The sequence below is a fragment of the Gymnodraco acuticeps genome, unplaced genomic scaffold (genome assembly GCF_902827175.1).
Source record: "Gymnodraco acuticeps unplaced genomic scaffold, fGymAcu1.1, whole genome shotgun sequence".
NCBI lineage: Eukaryota > Metazoa > Chordata > Actinopteri > Perciformes > Bathydraconidae > Gymnodraco > Gymnodraco acuticeps.
The window spans coordinates 393,865-415,652 of NW_022992129.1; the positions used below are offsets into that span (position 1 = coordinate 393,865).

Genomic DNA, 21,788 nt, shown 5'->3' on the forward strand with positions numbered 1-21,788 from the left:
AGTAATATAGTAAATACAAAAAGAAAAATAGTTTAAAAAGGTGGAATAGTGCAATAAGAGTCTATATGCAAGTTATTGGAATGATATATTAGATAAGTAGATAAATAATTCTAAGCAGCAGATAAATGTTATGGATGTTGTTTCAACAGTTCAGGTGTTTAACAGATGTTGTTTCAACAGTTGAAACTGTCCCTGAGTCTGGTGGTTTTAGTCCGGATGCCAGGCGGCAGCAGACAGAACAGTTTGTGGCTGGGGTGATGGGGGTCTTTTATAATCCTGAGGGATTTCCTCCTGAGCCGCTGGGAGTCAAGGTTCTCCATGGATGGCAGCTCCGTCCTGGTGATGTTCTGTGCAGTTTTCCCCACCCTCTGTAAAGCCTTGCGATTGAGGGCGGTACAGCTGCCGTACCAGGCCGTGATGCAGCCAGGATACTATGCCATAAACAAAGAGTTTTACTGCTTATTGACAGTAAATAAACACTTTGCTCAGATGGTGGCACAAGAAGAGATATTCTTCTTTAATAACACTTAATAAAAATGGTCTATTCTCATGCGCAAACAAATCCACCTTTCTGTATCCGAATATGTTGTAAAGTTAGTTCTGACTAATTTGCTAGTTAACCTGAGTAGGCTTTATCTTTTGGACGTTCTATATCTGGAAAGATATTGTGAACTGGACCAAATCTAGAGTCATTTGAAACTGTTAACACTTGTAGCTTTAGGTTTTGTTACATATGAATAGACCAAATTATTATTATGAGCATAAAGTGTTGCCTTATTTTCTGTTTCCCACGCTTAATAATTACCACTTCTAATATTTGTATGTAATCATGTAGAGTCTATATTAATGCATGGCCCTAACATTAATACACTAGATTATACATTTTGTGTTTATTGTTGTTTTAAATATTTAAGATTAAGTGCTTGTTTATGAGATTACATTGTGGTACATTGAAAATAAGTGTGTTATTGTCCTGTTTTATTTTGTCTGCCAATCACATCCCTACAGATACAGAAAGCATCAACACTGATCAACTATGGGCGTACTATGGGCGTACTATTAACTCACTCGTCTGTTACTGACAACAGTAGACAACATATTCAAACACTGTTGAAGCTTATTAAAGCATATATCTATTTCCCCATGTTTACACATATTTCCAGCTTCTTAACCCTGTATGACTACACTGACAATATCCCATTTAAAACAGACAGAAGATGGGTCAAAGAGCTCAGCGCTGATTGTGTTGCAGCTGTTGCTGGAAGCGGCAGGTTTCTGTTAACCCTTTATCCCAGCGGACAAACAGGAGACTCCTGTAGGGTCTCTGCTGACTGCAGGACTACAATAACAACACGGGCTAACGTATAAAAACATGGACTCCCTTTGGTGGTCAAAGCACAGAAGGAAGTTTGACCAACATCAGCTGCCATCATGGGAAAGGTTTGTATCCAGATTTACTTTACACATAAAGATAGGACTGGCTGATAATTCAATATGATAGTTGATTGTCTTTCAATGGAAGTGATACATTTGAGATATTGTGATATACAATTGTGATGTACACATTTATAATAAAAAGCAGGGACTTACTAAAATGTGTTAGAAACTCTGGTGTGAATTAACGGAGGGAATATATATTTTAATATCGTTTTTTGGTTTTGTTTCACTCCAATACAATTAACAAACACTGTATACATTGATACATATTTATATACATTTCCCTATAATTTGACTTGAAACAGTATGTTAACTTTGAACTAAAAATCGTGACTAAACGAGAACATTATTTGTATTTGTCAAGTATATAATTTACACAGGAGTATACAAAAAAGCCATAACTACACTGAAAAACCAGAAACATTTACTTTAATTAAATGTATTATGTCAACAAGTTCCACTTCCACAGCGAATAGTTTTACATTTAACCTAATATTTATTATTTAAACCTAATATTATTGCTTTTAACTAACCTGATACAATTAAGTGGAATTTGTTGAAATAATATCTTTAATTAAAGTCAACGTTTCAGTTTTGTGTGTGTATAGATCGCTGTGATTGGCTAAATGTAATTCTTTGTTTTTTGCTCCTTCAGATCATCTTCTACGAGGACAGGAACTTTGGAGGCCAGCACCATGAGTGCATGAGCGATTGCTCCGACCTGCACTCCAGGTTCGAGCAGTGCCGCTCCATCAGGGTCGAGAGCGGCATGTTCATGATCTACGACCGCTCGGGCTTCATGGGAACTCAGTTCTACATGAAGAGGGGAGAGTACTCCGACTACATGGGCATGACTGGAATGAATGACTGCGTCAGGTCCTGTCGCATGATCCCCATGGTGAGGCCTCTTGTCAAATAATATACCCTATATCAGTGATTCTCAAACTTTTTTCAATCATGTACCCCCTTTGAAAACAAAATTCAGCCAAGTACCCCCCTGATCAGCGCAAACACAATTTGTTAGGGAAGAAATGCCTATTTAAAGAGGTACAGTACAGCGCTGCACCATCAGTGTCTGATTTATTAAAACAACAACATTGTAACTGAGAAACACTGAAATGCTAAATTTCAAATGTTTACAATCCATCACTAAATTCATGGCAAACCAATTTTAACATCATGCAATAACACTAAGACGACATTAGTTGCATTGAACTGATCTTTTTAATAAGTTGTACTTACAATGTAGTGAAACATGGGCTTGTGCTTCACTGAGGGTCTTTGTCATTCTGACATGAGGCAAACTGCAGTTATTACACTTCGTGTTTTGAAATATGTGTAACTCTGTTAATATAAACCCACACTGCTCAAACTTCGTTACTTTTCCTAAAAAAAAGTTTTCTTTTTTCCATTAACATAAAATAAATCTCATGTACCCCCTGCAGTACTCCAACGTACCCCTAGGGGTCCGCGTACCCCCATTTGAGAACCACTGCCCTATATTATCAATTCAATTCAAATAGCTTTATTAGCCAGTATTACCAAAGCTTTGTTCATTGCCACATCCATACATATACATTTGGAATATACTGTTAAGTTCATAAACATTGTGAACAAATGCAGGAATAACATGTTTTCTTTACAACAAAAACAATATACTTTTTGAACATAAAATTGATGTTATACTAAATTACAGATCAAAAGAATGTTTATGTATAACATTACATTTTTTGAGGTAACATGAAAGTAGCCTTTATCTAGACTCTTTCCTTTAGTTGCATTTTAACAATTACCAAATAATCAGAAATGGTTAAGACGTTGTGTATAACATATTTTTTCATGTAGTAGAGATGATATACAGTAGTAGAAATATACGACCAAGGATTCAACTTTGACTTGGACAGAGCCAGGCAAACTGCAATGCCCAGTCTTTATGCTAAGCTAAGCTAACTAGCTGCTCTTGCTATATCATTTTTTCTTTTAAATGTATTCATGTTTGGTATCAATCTTCTCATCTATGTCTTGGCAACCCAAATAAGCATGTTTCCGAAAATATCAAACTATTCATTTAAACAAAATGCTTTAGACAGTATTTAAACAATTTTGAAACCTCTGTGACTTTTGTTGAGATGTGACCATTTGACTTTCCCTCTGCAGCACAACGGCAGCTACAAGATGAGGCTGTACGAGCATTTCAACATGGGAGGTCAGATGATGGAGCTGACAGACAACTGCCCCAACCTCAATGAGCGTTTCCACATGTCCAACGTCAACTCCTGCAACGTGATGGACGGCCACTGGCTCATGTACGAGCAGCCCAACTATAGGGGACGTCACTACTACATGAGGCCCGGCCAGTACAAGAGCTTCAACGAATGGAGCGGCAACAACTCCAGGATCGGCTCCATCAGGCGCCTCATGGATCTCTAAAGACAGAAACACAGTTCTTGTCAAATGTCTGCTCTTTGCCCTGTTTCACACGCTGAATAAAATGGCGTCAGTGCTCAATTGTATTCAGTTTTTTTCTTGCTCTCTGCGTTTGGAGGGCATGTTTTCCTCTGAGGATGTGAAGGGGTCATGGCCTGACATCCTGACTCTCATCAGAGGCCTGAATAAAATCCTGCAAGCGCTGACACTTACAACCGAGACTCAAGTGTAATCTATTGTAGAGCTTAAAGAAAGTCTGCTTCACTCAGTGTGCTCTTCTTTGACACTAAATGAAATAGTTAAACAATACATTACAAAAGTGAATCTTGCCTTTCGACAATCTTACCACAAGGTCCATGGATTAGCTGTTAAAACACATCACATGATCATATCACATGATCTCCATCAGGCACTAGTTTGCCCAGTTGTTGTGGAAAAACAGGATCAAACTTTTAACCTTAAGAAATCCCTTTAGTGCTTCGAAAAAAGATACCTTTCAAAGTGATTTATGGGTGAATGTCTTGTGATATGATCAAAAGCTCCAGAATAGCTGCTCAATGAACCTTTTGGTGTGATTGGTTAATCTACATTTGCTTTAACATCTGATTAACTAATACAGAGTATGACTGTCCACCAGAGGGCAGTGGTAGAAAGATGAAATTATATAAAACCAAAAATCAAACTCACATGCCTTTAAAATAAAACAAACAGAACATCTCAAATGAAAACAGTGTGAGGAATAACATTTGCTCCTATAATCATCTTTAGATACAGCTTACAAATGATATGTACTTATAGGGTCATAATAAACAAATAAACAGGATCTATAAATAATATTGTTATCTATTAATATTCAATTTCACAACTTATTATTCTTGAAAATAAGAGAAAAGGCGATGTAGTGTGTTCTTAAACATTGTTGGTTAAACTTAACTTTGGAGAAAGTATTGATAATAAAGTAGCAAAAGATCCAAAGATGTGGAAATATAATCAGCGACTTAATCATATAGTCATCGAGCTAATTAGGTGAAAAAAAAGTGCATACCAATAAATACTCTGATGCAAGACATCTCTCCATGAGCACCTTTGCATAAACTAGAGGATAAAATACGAATATATATAAAAAATCCACCCATTCAGGACTGTTTCATGTGAAAAACCTCATGCCACAACACGTTACCAAACAGCTCTTACCTGTACAACCATCACTCCTAAACATCTCTTCAGGGTAACACCGTGACAAAAATGACAAAGATTACAATATGAATGACACGTGCAGAGTCTGCGTTTTGCTTTCACTATATATGTGAAAGGTGGGAGTCTTCAAAAAGCTGCACGGATCACACGGTGAAGGCATGGCGCAAGGCAACCAGGGCATCATGGGGAAGGTAAACAGAACACTATAGGAATAGGAAGGGGGACAGAACACCGTGTTTTACCTATAGGACTGGAACATGCTTTTATTTTGAATGTCCAAATAAGCCTCAAGGCTGTTCTTGAGCTTCATAACCGTGTTTTTTCCATTTAAAGTAGGAGAAAGTGAATAAATTATGTGAAAAAATGCTTTTTTTGTGAAGTAGAGGTATCCAGGCTTTCCTTTTTAAGCCTTAACCTTCATTACTATGATTCTTTCAAGATAAAATATGAGGAATCAGATGGAAATATTGTGAGAAAAAGGCTTTTATTGTGAATTTAACGAAGTACAAACAGGCCTCGAGGCTTTTATTTGAAGTCTTGAGCTTCCTTTCTTTCTTCTTTCAGATTAAATAAGGAGAAAGTGGGTTAAAACATGTTGTAAAGTAAACTAAATGAAAACAGGCCCCAAAGCTTTTCTTTTTAAGTTTTCAGCTTCATAGTAAATCCAGAAAAATGGAATTTGAAATACCCAGAACTAATTCGCTCTTGATCCTAAGTTTTACAGCATGATCATTTACAAATATGCTTAGAAATCTATTTCTAAACAAAAGCACAATATTTTCCATTTCTAGATCGTCTTCTATGAGGAAAGGAACTTCTGTGGGCGACAGTTTGAGTGCAACCAGGACTGTGCCGACCTGAGGTGCGTTCTCAAACAATGCAGCTCCATCCGAGTGGAGAGCGGCTGCTTCATGATCTACGACCAGCCCAACTTCAGCGGGAACCAGTACTGCCTGAAGAAAGGAGAGTATCCCGACTGTCAACACTGGATGGGCACCGACTCTGTCTTCTCTTGTCGACTCATCTCAATGGTGAGCAAATGTTTTGGGGGATTTGTAACACAAACCAGGTTTATATTGAGCTATATAGTTCTATTAAAATATGGATATTGAGATGATTTGTAGGAGATTTTCTTCTCCGAACAGAACAATTCAAGGTTTATATCCAAATGTTAGGTTTAGGGTACATTTTCCTCTACTGTGTTTATATGAATTCAAGGATCATTTGTGCTCACCAAGAATACACTGACCAAGAAACATTAGTGCATTCCTGTACTTCTTATAAGAAATTAGCATCAGGAGTAATGACAACTGCAACAAAAAAACGTGTGTATTACTTTTTTTCTGGCAGGTTAAAAATGTGCCTTAAGCACTTTGTTTTAGTTGGACTTTTATTGCCAAATGTCATGGCAATCCACCTTAAAGTGTCACTATATTTAAATCCAAATCACAAATGTTAACCTTATGGTGGAGCTAAAGGAAAAGTCACTTTGATCAGAATCAGAATCAGAATACCTTTAGTCCCACAGAGGGGAAATGTGCAGCGTTACAGCAGGAAAGAGCCACAGACAGCTTAATGTTACGTTAAAGTACTAAGTTATGATATAATACAAAATATAATACAAAAATAAAAGTAAACTTTTTTTTCAAAATACAAATCCTGTAACAGTTCTTAGGATTTAGCAGCCAGGTATATATTACACAGTTATTAATGGCATATATATATAATGTATATATTGCACACATAGTTTGATGGTATTTAACAGCAGCAAGTTACACAATTTAGAAAATACAAAAAAAAACACCTTGTAACGGTTCTAAGGATTTAGCAGCCAGGTATAAATTACACATTTATTAACGGCATATATATTGCACATATAGCAGCAAGGGGTGATATAGTCTGTGTTGTGGTGTGTGTAGGGGAGGGGATACATGAACGACTGTACTATTTCAGTCTAGACACCAACCAAACCACATTAGTAAGGTCTTTTAGAGAGAGCAAGACCTACATCAAGGCTTTCTCTATAAGTAAAAATAATAAGTGTATCCACCCATTGATTCGAACTCGCTCCAAAATGTAATGGCCCATGCTTTCATCTTCCACAAGGTTTTTTTGTAATCCTGCTCCAAAGCTAATGCTCACATCTGGGTGCATACAGTACATTTTAAGATTATTAACAACTCATTGTATTCTTTCTTATTTCTTCATATAAAATGGAGTGTTATCATTAAAGATACAATATAGGTGACACAAAGGATAACATTTATTGACATATAAATGTTATTTTGGTTTCTAAATGTTTCCTTTATCCAATTTAAACTAGGATGCCGGGGTGTTCAGCATGCGCCTGTACCAGAGGATCGAGTTCGGAGGTCAGATGATGGACCTGGCGGACGACTGTCCCAGCGTCCATGAACGATTTCACTTGAACGACATCTTCTCCTGCAACGTGACCAATGGAAACTGGCTGTTCTACGAGCACCCAGACTTCCAGGGCAGGATGTACCTGATAAGACGCGGAGAGTACATGAGGTTCAGCGAGTGGGGAGGCAGGAGCGCCCGAGTCGGATCCATCAGACGCATCCTGGACTATTGATCTGCTTTAGAGCATCCAAGACCTGCATTGAAGTTTTGCTTCATGCTCAGATAAAGACCACCAAAAGGACAATATACGTTATGTGACTCTCACTTGGACCTTTTCTGTAATATTTTGTCATTCATCTTGAAGGATAAGACAATATCCTAAAAAAACCTTTGAATTATTAAAAGGGATTAGAAATGGACTCCATGAAAAGCACAGACAACAACATTTTCATGACTTGTACTCACCATCGTAATAAAGCATTTGCAAAATGGAGTCTTCATATTCGCTTCAGTTGTGAGCAGGACTTCAAACATTTTAAAACATGGCATTAGTTTCAAGTTTCAAGATTCGAAGGCTTTAAGAAGCCTTCAAGTAGTGAGAGTGAAGTACTATGTATTGTACCACAGAAAATACTGTACATTTGCCCATGTCCATTAAAAAACATACTGACATGATAGATTGTACTGACTATCACGTGTCCGCAACATTTTATATCAGTTTAATCCTGCTGATGCGGTGGCCATTTCTGGAGGGAAATAGTGATGAACATGGAGGAAAGAACAATAACTCATCGCACACCAAGGATAATCTATACACAAACAGATTTTTCCCACCCACCCGCACCCCTGATACATCAACGCTGTGAGGGATATATTTAAATGACAATGCTTTATGCTGTGCAATCACACAGCCGCCCTTTCTTTCTTTTTTTATAAAGCACAGTGGCTTGGCTGAGGGTCATCATTGACCGCAGTCTGATACCAACATAACCATGGGAAAGGTAAGGAACTATGGTTTTATCCACACTGTATTTTACCCATTACTTTCCATCCAAAGCTCTGCATTAAAAAATGAAACTATCGGTGCATGTGCAATTATTGCTTTTTGCAGATCATATTTTACGAGGACAGGAACTTCCAGGGGCGCTCTCATGAGTGCAGCAGCGACAGCGCCGAACTCCACTCCTACTTCAACAGATGCAACTCCATCAGGGTGGAGAGCGGCTGCTTCATGATCTATGAGAGGCCCAACTACACGGGCAACCAGTACTACCTGAGGAGAGGAGAGTACTCTGACAACCAGCGTGCCATTGGCCTCAACGACTGTGTCAGGTCTTGCCGTATGATCCCCCAGGTAAGGCAGAAATAAAAAAATATCCCTAATGGACCAATTGTATAGTCTTTATTCCATTTGATGGGCTATTTTCTAGCTCTTAAAGGCTTATAATATGTCAGTAGTGGTGTACCTGACTAGTTTGAGGGATTACACACCTAAAATATCTCTGGATACCAATGGGATTTATTATAATGCTGCATAGTAACAATGTTTTCTATCCATTCCCAGCACCGTGGCTCCTACAAGATGAGGCTCTATGAACGCTCCGACATGTCCGGTCAGATGCACGAAATGTTGGACGACTGCCCAAACATCCAGGACCGCCTCAGCATGTCCGACTTCAACTCCTGTAACGTGATGGAAGGCCACTGGCTGCTGTACGACCAGCCCAACTACAAGGGCAGGGCGTACTACATGAGGCCCGGGGAGTACAGGAGGTTCAGCGACTGGGGAGGCGTCAGCCCCAGAGTCGGCTCCATCAGAAGAATCAGCGACTTGAACTGAAGCCATGCCTTAATTCAACGCATCTTTCCCCAAGTCTGTGTTTCCCAATAAACTTCAACAGCTTCATAAACATTCATGCTTCTCTTGTGTTTATTAGCCAGTTGTCAGCTGTGGTTTTGTGCTTCACAAGGTCATTGAATTAGTTGTACACTTTTTTGTAGGATTTCTAAATGCAGATTTTTTTCTTACAATTAATTGTTTCCAAACTTAGACTGCCATACCAAACAATCCATTAGTTGCTCTCTCCCAATTTGAGCCCCCAAAACTGGTGGGTATACTGGCAGACCATATCCACATGTTTGGTGTTAAAGCTGAATATAGAGAGACGCAGCAGCACACACTGGTATAACAAAATGAGCTGAATATCACAAATGCAATGATTGAGATTAAGACATACACCTCAAACATCATGATGGATTTGGTGAAGAATGACACACATAGACACTGTCTCAAAGTATTATAGAACATAATATTCCAAGCACAATTTATAAATGCACAGCATGAAAACAATTACAACCAACATCTTAAATGTTTCCAAATAATAATAATGAATTATTCTGATTCTGATGATCATAATTGTTATATCGTTTAGCTCCTGGAACTTTATTATTTCTTAAAATATACTTATAAATTATCAGAAATATAGGTATTCTGTTAACATTCATAATATTTAGAAAAACTATTACTGACAGTTAAAGAACAAAACCTTATGAAATGTTTTTCTTTATATACACCAAAGAGAGTTTGTTACAGTATATATCACCATAAATAATGTACTTTAGTCACTTAATAATATCAAACATTGATTTTAAACAAAAATATACAAGTAAATAACATTTAAAAAATAAATATAAATAAAATGTTCATAATACTGCGTCACAGGTGTGTATTTACTTACGATATGAAACAGAAGATTTTCTACATATCCTCTCTAGTCCCTGCAGTTAGAAATTCAATCAAAAATATAACTGGTCATCATCCTTTTAAAAAACATGTACAAATATGGCACCAACAATTCCCCATGACACCATGGAGGATATTTCCGAGAATAGATTTATTTTAATATTTACAAGATATTAGACAAACAACATCAATACATCCATCTTCATGAAGTAAAAGCATAGTCATCACTTGCTAAATCTGGAGCAATAATGGAGAACATAAATGCTACTCATTTTGTAGTTTAATATTATTAATGATATCTAAGGGGAAGTATTCGAAAAGTCAGACATGGCCGTGATACATCAAGGGAATTGTAGTCCATAGAGTCCAAACTGCCAGATACTTGAAGACACACACACACACACACACACACACACACACACACACACACACACACACACACACACACACACACACACACACACACACACACACACACACACACACACACACACACACACACACACACACACACACACACACACACACACACACACACACAGTACAAGACACTTTTAAAGCCTTTGGTTTCAGAGTAACACAGTCCAACAGCACAGTGTAAACTTACTTATTTGCATACAGTGGGTTTGCTCAGGTAGAACGTTAGGCAGAGCAAATGGCTTCCTGCTCTGTTATGCAACATATTTAATGCGAAAGGGCTGTTCCATGTTGTTCTGCAGCCATTGTCCACTGGACGTGTGGATACCATACTAGTCTTTTCCTTTGTCCATGCATGTCAAAACACCAAACCAGTTAATTATTTATCCTTTTTTCCAAATAGAAATCCATATTTCCGTCCCAATGTTGTGCTCCAACAAAAAGGTAAACATGTGCCAGTAGCCTTCAATTATAGAGAATTTGAATAACAATACTTTGTTTGTCAAGAGGTAGTATAAAAAGCCCTGAAAACATGGGGAATCTCTCCAACGGAGACCATGGGCAAGGTAAGTACTGTTTTTTTCTCTCTGCTTATATTAAATGTACTCGAACGTTTTCTCAGTATGTTTTATGTTTTCTCAACTCTTATTGCTGAATCATTGGCAGCTACTGACACATTTATTCCCCAATAGATTATCTTTTACGAGGACAAAAACTTCCAGGGTCGGAGCTATGAGTGCAGCAACGACTGCACAGACCTTCACTCGTACTTCAGCCGCTGCAACTCCATCAGGGTGGAGAGCGGCTGCTTCATGATCTACGAGCGACCCAACTTCATGGGCCACCAGTACTTCATGAGGAGGGGAGAGTACCCCGACTACCAGAGGTGGATGGGATTCAGTAGCTGTATCCGCTCATGCAGGATGATTCCACAGGTAAGACGACGATTAAAGACGATGGACATTTTGCTTAAAAGTCTGATCATTTCCAAAAGGCACTTGGTTAAAGAAGACTTCATGTCCTTTGTTCCCACAGTATCGAGGCTCCTACAGATTGCGCATCTACGAGAAGCCCGACTTCAGCGGTCACATGATGGAGTTCATGGATGACTGTCCCTGTGTGTCTGACCGTTTCCATCACCGCCATGTGTACTCCAGTAATGTTATGAATGGCTTCTGGATCTTCTATGAGTACCCCAACTACCGAGGCAGACAGTACTTCCTGAGACCTGGGGAATACAGGAGGGTACCGCGACTGGTGCGCCACCTGCGCCATCGTTGGCTCCTTCAGGAGGGTCAACGAATTTTAGCCATTTAGCGAAACCTTGCTGTAAATATCAAACACTTTGTTTATTAAAGATGTTGCATTTTTAAATCTCCTTTGTGAATGTGTTTTGATTAGTTTGACAAAGTCTGATGTTGTTGCCTGGGCTTAAAAATAAACAGAGCCTTTCATTAAGACGATAAAAAGGCTGTGTGGTTTGCAGATCTGTAATACATTTGCCGTTACTGTGAACAAAAGGGAATTCTTTTTGACATTTTGTTTACACCCTAACTACAAGAAACAAGAGGGGTAAGCAGCCACAACTGTACTGCAGCATATAAACTACCCATGAGAGTGAATAATGCTTCATCAACCTTTTCTTCTGTGATACTTGACTTAATTATCTACCCGATTTATATATTATCATATAATATATATTATCATATAATACTGAAGGTAAGTGTAATAAGCTAAGGCAATCAGCCTACACCACAACAAAAATGAACTCAAATACTATAAATCCTATTTTATTAGCACACACTGTACACACTTTAAAAAATATGTAATTATTTTACATATTTCTGATTATTTACAACTATTTATTTAATTTACTTTACATTACATTGCATTTAGCTGACACTTTTATCCAAAGCGACTTACAATAAGTGCATTCGACCAAGAAGACACAAACTTGAAGAAAACAGAATCATAAAGTACATCAGGTTTCATAGAGCCAACACATTTCAAGTGCTACTCAACTGGCTTTAGATAAGCCAGTCCTTTATTAGTATATAAGTGCTTTGTTAACAAATGATTATCTGCTTAAATTGAAGTCAGTTGATCTTACAACTTACCATGGTCCATGGGCATGTCACAAGTATAGTCACAACAGCCTTTTGTGCTCCCTCTACAGCAATTTAAAGCAGAAAAAAAGGCAAATACAATGGATAAGTTAACATATTAAATAAAGAGGCAAGCATATGTTAATACAATTTAATATGTACACATCCATGGTAAAAAGAAATGAAAACAAGTATCAGCATTATAAAAGTATGTAAATATATATAGAAATGTGCAAAAACATTCAGAGACATGAACACATGAACAATAATCAACTGTACACAAGTGTATGTGCACATGAGCAGTGGTATTCTCTTGTGAAAGCACCTGCAGCATCTCACTGTGAGACACTGCCAGAGGTGGGAGAAGTACTCAGATCTTGTACTTGAGTAAAGTAGAATACCAGAGTGTAGGAATACTCTGTTACAGGTAAAAGTCCTGCATTCACAAAGTACTAATTTTCCAGTATGGTCCATATCAGATTTAAAAATACTACATTTCTGTATTATAATCATCATTAATGCATTAATTTCAATGTTCATTTGGATTATTTGTATTACTTGCTATACTAATGGGAAGCGTAACCTATAATAATAATGATTTATTGGTTGGTTTATATTCTGTATTATGAAACCTGCAAAGTAGCTAGTAAGTCGTTTTCCAAATGTAATGTAGTGGAGTAAAAACTAAAATATAGTGCCTCCAAAATGTAGTCAAGTAAAAGTATAAAGTAAATGTAAAGTACCTCATAATTGTACTTAAGTAAATGTACTTGGTTAAATTCCACCACTGCTCATATGGTCCACAGTGCTCTACAGGGTGTGTGTTGATTGTAAAGTCTGATTGCTGCAGGAAGAAAGCACCTGCAGCTTATCTCTGTGAGACACCGCGGGGGAAGCAGGTGTCACTGAAGGTGCTGCAAAACAAAGGAGGAAGTGACATGATGTCCAGCAGGGACGACAGCTTGGCCATCATCCACCTGTCTGAAACTCCACAGTGTCCAGAGGGCATCCAGGACAAAGCTGGCCTTCTTTACCAGTCTGAGTCTCTTCAGCCACTAATGGCGCGTTTCCACTGCAGCGGGGTAGCCCCGTTTAAGCGTCCCTAAGCGTCCTCGCTCTGGCCTCGGGCTGCCTCGCTGGCCGGCCCAGGCCGTGGCGCATTTCCACAGTTTAGGACCTGGGGTAGCAACGCAGTGTAGGCGGGGCGATCGGCTTTGTTTTTGTTCACATTTCGAGTTGTTCCGTCGAGCTCCCGCTGGATTTGATCATCCCCAATGAGATGTCGGAACGTCGTCACCTCCTCGGTCGACCACGGTGTGCTTTTCTTATTAGACGTAGCCATTTTTGTAGCTCATCCGTTTACAAAATGCTGTTTATAAAAATGCTGCAAGCTTGCTTCTAAATATATATGCGACGTTAGGGATGAACTCGCGGGCGATCTTGTCGAGAGTGTTGACGTCACTAGTTAAGCCCTGGCCCTGGTCTGAGGGAACCACGATTTTATGAGGCCGGAAAAAGAGGGAAAAAGTACCCGCTGGCCGGTACTAGGCTATATGGAAACGCCACCAAAAACCGGCCTGGCCGCTTGAGGACGGTTAAGGACGCTTAAACGGGGCTACCCGCTGCAGTGGAAACGCGCCATAAGAAGCTGCTCCAGCAGGCCACTCAGAAGGCAGAAAGTCAACCTTGTTCCTCTGTCCTGCAGTGACTGAAACCATCCAGTAGTGAGTAAATAAATGTATACATTATTTTTTTAAGTAAGTAAAGGATATGTTAACTATCCGCTAGGCTAATTTATGCAATGTAAAAGGCCTAAAGCTTATGCTAATGACGTTAGCATGCTCCACATGTAGCTTGATTAGCAACTGACACGTTTTGTAGTGCTGCACTTTTTTTCTTCTTCTAATAGTGTGTTGTTAACTGAATTACAGTTTGCTTTCAGCTGTCTGTTTAAAGATAGCTCTGTATTCTTTGTCAGCTTTCCCTTTTTAAGATAATGACTTGTAGTTAGCATGTTTTAGTCAATTAGCATCATACATGTATAAAGCCTTCTGTCTCTACATGAATACGTGAACAGGTAAGATGTATTTTTAATAATAATTGTGGATGAGACATTGACTAGCAGTATGCCTACACAAATAAATTAGGAAATGAATGCTTTGAGCTAATGTTATGAGGTATTGATAGCTCAACTAGCAAAAGGTTTTATTTGATAGTATGGCGAAGTTGCAAATTCACACCAGCAAGTACTGGTAGTACTGGTAGTACTGACTTTTGCAAGACACATTTGCATAATATAACAGTTAGCATGAATTACGGATTCAACCAAGGAAGCTTGTTAGTTTTAACTTCACCTGTTAACTCAGGGTTTACTATGCTGTATTGTTCCTCTCCAGCACAACCTTCTCGTCTAATTACGGGTTTCGTTCGTAAATCTAATCGGCTGCTTCACAATAAAATCAGATCGCTGTAATCTAAAGAAACAGAGCGTTCTGATTTTACATTAATTTAAAAACGGGTAAGTAAACCACTTTCATCTTGATATGTATATTTAGAAATGCAGCTCCTCCTGTGCAAGTGCTTGTCAAAAGTTAGGATGACAGTGTAAGAAATGATTATTGAAGAGATAGAGTGTAACTCTACACACTCTCTTCAATAATAATAATTTATTACACATGAAACATATGCAGCTAGCTTGTGATATGAGATAATGTTAGCTTAGGTAGCTAAATGTTTAATTATGGACAACCAAGTATGGACAACACGCTTGGTGCTTTACTGCTCTTCTCCTGCTAAGAATAACCAAACAGTATTTTTCACAGTGCTTTAAATGTGGCACACTTGTCATATTCGACTCAGGAATAAACGGATTAGATGTTGCGGTAAAAGGTCAAGGTCTCTGTGATGAGACATCTTTTCAATTCTCGTGAAGGCGATATCTCAGGAATGTGATTACATTGTCCGAAGTAGTGTTCATTTGTAAGAGCAGTTTTGAGTCCTTTTCAATGTTTTTATTAATGTAAGGTGGCATTTTAACACCCTTTTAATTTTTTCAAGTTACAAAACAGAAATTGTGATCAGCTGAGAGGGAAACCTTTTTGATAATACATACAAATACAAAGTCAGGATGTTTAATTAATTATACTAACAAACTATTTGTACAGTTTCTGGGTTTCTCATAGGTTTGTCACAGATGTGGACTGTTGTCACCTTCGTTCCATCAGTGTTGATCAGACCATATGTGGAGAAGCTTCTGACTGAAAATGGAACACACACAAAGCTCATGCTTATAATAGACAATGCAGACGACGGCTGCCAGAAATGTATGGATGGAGAGCTATTGTTACACTTTTACAGACCCCGTTCAGCAGAAGTCATACTGCTTAATCATCAGCTTTACACATTTGAATAACAACACGTCATGGACCCAACACTTTTGTATAAAAGGGGCCTGGATTCATGGAGTTGGCAGAGCAAGTTGAACCATCCACTTGGAACTACCTAAACCATCATCATGGGCAAGGTAATGGGATGCTTATCTAAAAATACATTTCTACACAGAAAATACATTATCACTGATATTAACTATTTGGCTCCTAAACCATTACTTTTTTCTCCATTTCAGATTGTCTTTTACGAGGAGAAGAACTTCCAGGGTCGTTCCTATGAGTGCATGAGCGACTGCTCTGACATGTCCTCCTACCTGAGCAGGTGCCAGTCCTGCAGGGTTGAGAGCGGCTGCTTCATGACCTACGAGCGCCCCAACTACATGGGAAACCAGTTCTTCATGAGGAAGGGCGAGTACCAGGACATGCAGCGCATGATGAGCATGGGAATGATGTTTGACACCATCAGATCCTGCAGAATGATCCCCTTCGTAAGACACAATTTATACATCTCTTTGATTTTAATCAATTTCTTTGTCATACATTTTGTTGCCTACTTACATCTTCCCTTTATGGTATTACAGCATAGAGGCCAGTTCAGGATGAGGATCCACGAGAAGGAGAACTTTGGTGGTCAGATGAATGAGCTGATGGACGACTGTGACAACATCATGGAGCGTTACCGCATGAACGAGTGCCAGTCCTGCAACGTGATGGACGGTCACTGGCTGATGTACGAGCAGCCCCAGTTCAGAGGCAAGATGATGTACATGAGGCCCGGAGAGTACAGGAACTTCATGGACATGGGCATGAGCGGCCAGAGGTTCATGAGCATGAGGCGTATCACTGATATGTGCTAGACTTCTGTATTTGACTTAAGTAAATAAAAACAATGTGTAATTATTAACTATGTTTGTCAAGCACTTCCTTTCTTTGTGTAAAATGTCCTTAGCCGTTAAAGTAACTAAATAACTACATCATCAATACACAAATCTATACTAAGTGTTGATTAGTTGAGTTGCTTTTACTTGAATTAATACTTTTTTAAACCCATCCAAAATATGTTATATGTTCAAATTAGATACCAATAACACAGAAAAAAAGAAACAATTCGAAAACATTATAATTCATTATTTAGAATTTAAGAGAAATGGCCCAAATAATTCAAAGACAGTTATTGTTAGGACATCAACACCTAGCTTTTGTATTTTTTTTTAACAAAGACAAGTCTCTTGTAAAGGTTCTTTGCTTTAAAATGAGTCCTAATGATGACTTCAAGATGTTATCTTTTACCATGTTGTTTGAACACATTACAAGGCTGTGTAATAAAAGTGAAAAAACCCCATAATATAATCATCATTTTAGACATAATTGACATCCCCCAAATGTTAATTCTATCTGTAAAACGTTATTAATAGAAGGTAATATTCCCAAATATGCTGCATGCATCATAAAACTGCCTTATAATAACATTTATAATATTTAGCTTGTAATTAAAAATGAAAAGAAAATACTATAAAGTTGTTGTACTCAAACATTCCGTGGCCACTTTACTCTGGACAATTCAACAATTAAATAAAGTGGTAGTTAAGTTATTTCCTAGTGCAAACAATTATGACTGCAAGTGATTTTTTTACAAAACAACATGGTTATTGTTCTGTCAACTAAAGACCAACAAAACAGAATGGCGTAACTTTCCCCATTGTTTATCACAATGCAACTTTGATGAGCAAGCAAAGCTTTTCATCATTCTCCTAGAATAATACATTGTAATTTTAATCAATTGTTTTGAAAGTAAGCCCTTTTTTAAATAGCAGGTGTGGATCCCAAATATATACATATACGTGTGATGGATCATAACCAATTCCATATTTTAGTGTCGGAAAAAAACCTATTATTAAAGCTGAAAACAATATTCCTTTCAACAACACATATTTAAATAGCATATTATAGAATAGAAAGCCTTTATTGTCATTTAACAAAAATAGACAATACGATTTTGTACTGCAACTTCAGAATCCGTGATATAAATCACTTGCATAATCTAAAATTGTAATAATCACCCTTAGGAGCACCATTAGGAAGTAGCGCCACAACAAATGATTATTTCAATTATTAATGTGAAAAGTACAAGGTGATGTTTTTATTTTTTGTCAGTCCTAAACCAAAGATATTCTCTTACAGTAAATACAGTACCAGTCAAAAGTTTGGACACACCTTCTCATTCAAAGGTTTCTATTTATTTAAATTATTTATACGTTGTAGATTAATACTATAGACATCAAAACTATAAAAGAACACATATGGAATTATCTAGTAAACAAAAAGTGTCAAAAAAATCCAGAATATGATTTCTATTTTAGATTCTTCAAATTAGCCCCATGTTGCCTTGATGACAGCTTTGCACACTCTTGGCTTCTCTGTTAGCTTCATGATGTAGTCACCTGGAATGGTTTTCCAACCGTCTTGAAGAACTTCCCAGAGGAGCGGAGCACTTGTTGGCTGATTTTACTTCACTCTGCGGTCCAACTGATCCCAAACCTTCTCAATTGGGTTGAGGTCGGGTGATTGTGGAGGCCAGGTCATCTGATGTAGCACTCTGTCACTTTTCTTCTTAGTAAAATAGCCCTTACATAGCCTGGAGATTTGTTTGGGGTCATTGTCTTGTTGAAAAACAAATGACGGTCCCAGTACGTGCAAACCAGATGGGATGCCATGGCGCTGCAAAATGCTGTGGTAGCCATGCTGGTTAAGTGTGCCTTGAATTTTGAATAAATCACCAACAGTGTCACCAGCAAAGCCCCCCCACACCATCACACTTCCTCCTCCATGCTTCACGGTGGGAACCACACATGCAGAAACCATCTGCTCACCCTCTCTGCGTCTCACAAAAATGGAACCAAAAATCTCAAATTTGGACTCATCAGACCAAAGTACAGATTTCCACTGGTCTAATGTCCATTCCTTGTGTTTCTTGGCCAAAACAATTCTCTTCTTGTTGTTCATCGTCAGTAGTGGCTTATTTGCAGCAATTGGACCATGAAGGCCTGATTCACTACTCTGATGTATTTATCCTCTGTGTTGTGGAAATAATTATCATCATCAATTATCATGCCAATTTGTAACCTACAGGACAAACCTCGATGTCTGTTTACCTTCTTTAAGGACACAGGCGGCTTAGCCAATAATGTTATTGTTCCCATTCTGTGACCGGTCAATACTGGGTCACAGATGGTCTGTGTTGTGGGTACACTGGGACACTTCCTTCTCTGTATTTGTGGACTCCAAGGTAAAATCTTCGAGGTCATAAGTGTCCGAGGCAAGTAGCTCTGTGTTCCCACACTGTTTAGGCTATCTCCTCAAATATGTTGTTTACTCTCTGCGAAACCAGTTAGATGGGCTGGCAAGAGAGAGGCTCTCCAGAATTGACGTGGCAACTCTACCGTGAAGTCAGAACCTCTGACTCTTGGACTTGTGATGTGAATCCTCCGGCCGTTAACTCCAAATAAACCATCATGTGTTTGACATCAAAGCTACTGCTCTTCCCGTGTCTCCTTCCTGAGTCGGTGACTCCCACTGCATAGCTACACAGAAGTTTCCTCTACACTCTGCAGCAGAGGTAACTCTTGCTCTTCCTTTCCCAGGGAGGGGGGTCCTCACGAGAGCCAGTTTCATCATAGCGTTCAATGGTTTTTGCGACTGCACTTGAGGATACTTTCAAAGTTCTTGACATTTTCCGGATCGACTGGCCTTCATTTCTAAAAGTGATGATGGACGGTCGTTTCTCTTTACTGAGTTGAATCGTTCTTGCTATAATATGGATTACAACAGTAGTCAAATAGGGGCTATCCACTGTGCACTAACCCTACCTCTGCACAACACAACTGATGGTCTCAAACACATTAAGAAGGCAAGTAATTCCACAAATTGACAAGGCACACGTGTTAATTGAAAACCATTCCAGGTGACTACCTCATGAAGCTGACTGAGAGAAGCCAAGAGTGTACAAAGCTGTCATCAAGGCAATAGGGGGCTACTCTGAAGAATCTAAAATAAAAATCATATTCTTGACTTTTTAACACTTTGTTTACTAGATAATTCCATATATATGTGACCTGCTCCATCGAAATCAGTTGCATTGACCTGAACACACATTTTTAGTTGTATACACTGTTGGAAAGAGGAGATTCCTGGCTTTCTAATGATATCAGGATTGTTGTTGTACTCCAAATATTAAGCACAATATGTCACATTATATAATGACTCTCACCGAGTCATCATTTTGAGAAAAAGGCCTTCAAAGTTTCCTCTTCTCTGGAATCCATCGATCTGATTGGTTATTAGCAAATTATCAAAATACTACGGAGAGAAGATATTTTCATTTAGATTACTGGTCGGGGGAAGCGAGCGAGTGTGTGTTTGTGTAATTTGAGTTTGTGTGTATTGTGTTTGTTTCCCGGGGAAAAACCTCACGAGAAACACCGGCTGTTTTTATGCCTGCTGTGACGTTAAGTTACTCGGTTCTCCGCTTGTAATTATGCCGTTACAAGCTTCAACGTTGTATTTATCATCTGAATTTGCCGAAACAAGTTTATTATTCTGAAAGTCAAGACTTTGTTTATTTGAAATCAGATGCAGGGTTTCCCACACATAGACTATACTTGGGCGGGCCGCCCAAGTATATTTCGCGACCCATTTCGTTTTTTTATTAATTTTTTATAATTTTTTTTTTAAAATATTTTTTTTTTTTATTTGTCCGTGACCACGACGCCATCTGCGATCGACTAACTTGTAGACAATGATCCCTCGCTCCCTTGCTCTGATCTCGCCTCCTTCTGGCCTGTTAAGTGGCCTGCCTCACACAGGGTGACTGGCTGTCCACATGATGTGGCCTGCCGACATGGCCACTGTCATACAGATCATAAATCAAAGCCCTTGATTGGTCTCTGTGTGTCATTCAAGCTCGGGATAACCTCAGCTCAGGTGAGGTAAAGGACTCTCTGAGTGTTTAGATAGTTAACTTAGTCTAAGTTCTCAGTGGGTCTCATACGGTGAGGTCACCATTTATGTAAACACATATTTCCATTTGAGAGGGTAGTGATTGGTCTAATGGAGAGTGAGGTGGGCTGAAGATCGGAAGGCTGTGAGTTCAAATCCCGCCAGGAACACCACCACTAGTGTGCCCTTGAGTAAGGCACTTAGCCCTTAGTTACTCCAGGGAGAATGTCCCTGTAATCGGTCATTATAAGTCGCTTTGGATAAAAGCGTCAGCTAAATTAAATGTAATGTGATTAGTAAAATATGCATGAATAAATAAATAAAAAGTTAACTAGGTGAAAAAAGGTAAGATACACTTTTAAAACTTGTTGAGAGAAAATTAGTCTTTGCTGCTGCCTCAAAGAGGAGCAGGGGGAGAGGATGGAGAGGGGGGAGAGGGGGGAGAGGAGGGAGACAGGAGAGGCTGATTCAGGAGCACAGACACACTCACAACTATAAATGAACCAAAACTAAATTAATAAACAAGTTTCAGTGTTTTTTTCATATTGGAAATGGTATGTTATTGGTTATTGGCTTGATTTTATGATTATTGAAATGTATACAGTTCTGTTAAATATAGGTGTTTCCATAGATCTAGTCTCTTTATTTCCCCCTCAAAATGCACCAGATTGATGCATTTAACTCCAAAATAAAAAATAAAATCTTACCGGGGGG

The 21,788-nt window shown here is 38.6% G+C and overlaps 5 protein-coding genes across 5 annotated transcripts; all 5 read left to right on the forward strand.

The window, feature by feature from the left end:
• The first annotated feature begins 1,403 nt into the window (after positions 1–1,403).
• Positions 1,404–3,945, forward strand: LOC117538117 (gamma-crystallin S-1-like). Its single transcript, XM_034203655.1, has 3 exons — positions 1,404–1,440; positions 2,093–2,335; positions 3,595–3,945. The coding sequence occupies exons 1-3, from the start codon at positions 1,432–1,434 to the stop codon at positions 3,865–3,867; spliced, it is 525 nt and encodes a 174-aa protein (XP_034059546.1). The 5' UTR covers positions 1,404–1,431; the 3' UTR covers positions 3,868–3,945.
• Positions 3,946–5,243: 1,298 nt separating this feature from the next.
• Positions 5,244–7,657, forward strand: LOC117538123 (gamma-crystallin M2-like). Its single transcript, XM_034203665.1, has 3 exons — positions 5,244–5,252; positions 5,853–6,092; positions 7,385–7,657. The coding sequence occupies exons 1-3, from the start codon at positions 5,244–5,246 to the stop codon at positions 7,655–7,657; spliced, it is 522 nt and encodes a 173-aa protein (XP_034059556.1).
• A 760-nt stretch (positions 7,658–8,417) lies between these two features.
• Positions 8,418–9,322, forward strand: LOC117538111 (gamma-crystallin M2-like). Its single transcript, XM_034203650.1, has 3 exons — positions 8,418–8,426; positions 8,537–8,779; positions 8,990–9,322. Exons 1-3 carry the CDS (start codon positions 8,418–8,420, stop codon positions 9,263–9,265), a joined length of 528 nt encoding a protein of 175 aa, XP_034059541.1. The 3' UTR covers positions 9,266–9,322.
• A 1,785-nt stretch (positions 9,323–11,107) lies between these two features.
• Positions 11,108–11,894, forward strand: si:dkey-57a22.15 (uncharacterized protein LOC795575 homolog). Its single transcript, XM_034203651.1, is given in 4 exon segments — positions 11,108–11,151; positions 11,278–11,520; positions 11,621–11,830; positions 11,832–11,894. Coding segments are annotated over 4 exon segments (525 nt in total). The 5' UTR covers positions 11,108–11,142.
• A 4,060-nt stretch (positions 11,895–15,954) lies between these two features.
• LOC117538121 (gamma-crystallin M1-like) lies at positions 15,955–16,983 on the forward strand. The gene is made up of 4 exons (XM_034203663.1): positions 15,955–16,013; positions 16,138–16,213; positions 16,316–16,567; positions 16,661–16,983. The coding sequence occupies exons 2-4, from the start codon at positions 16,205–16,207 to the stop codon at positions 16,934–16,936; spliced, it is 537 nt and encodes a 178-aa protein (XP_034059554.1). The 5' UTR covers positions 15,955–16,013; positions 16,138–16,204; the 3' UTR covers positions 16,937–16,983.
• The last annotated feature ends 4,805 nt before the right edge of the window (positions 16,984–21,788 follow it).

Excerpts from the sequence above, each read along its gene's own strand:
- LOC117538117 (XM_034203655.1), top strand. Across the intron at positions 2,336-3,594 it reads CCTGTCGCATGATCCCCATG|CACAACGGCAGCTACAAGAT; the intron begins GTGAGGCCTCTT and ends TTCCCTCTGCAG.
- LOC117538111 (XM_034203650.1), top strand. Across the intron at positions 8,780-8,989 it reads CTTGCCGTATGATCCCCCAG|CACCGTGGCTCCTACAAGAT; the intron begins GTAAGGCAGAAA and ends ATCCATTCCCAG.
- LOC117538121 (XM_034203663.1), top strand. Across the intron at positions 16,568-16,660 it reads CCTGCAGAATGATCCCCTTC|CATAGAGGCCAGTTCAGGAT; the intron begins GTAAGACACAAT and ends ATGGTATTACAG.
- LOC117538123 (XM_034203665.1), top strand. Across the intron at positions 6,093-7,384 it reads CTTGTCGACTCATCTCAATG|GATGCCGGGGTGTTCAGCAT; the intron begins GTGAGCAAATGT and ends AATTTAAACTAG.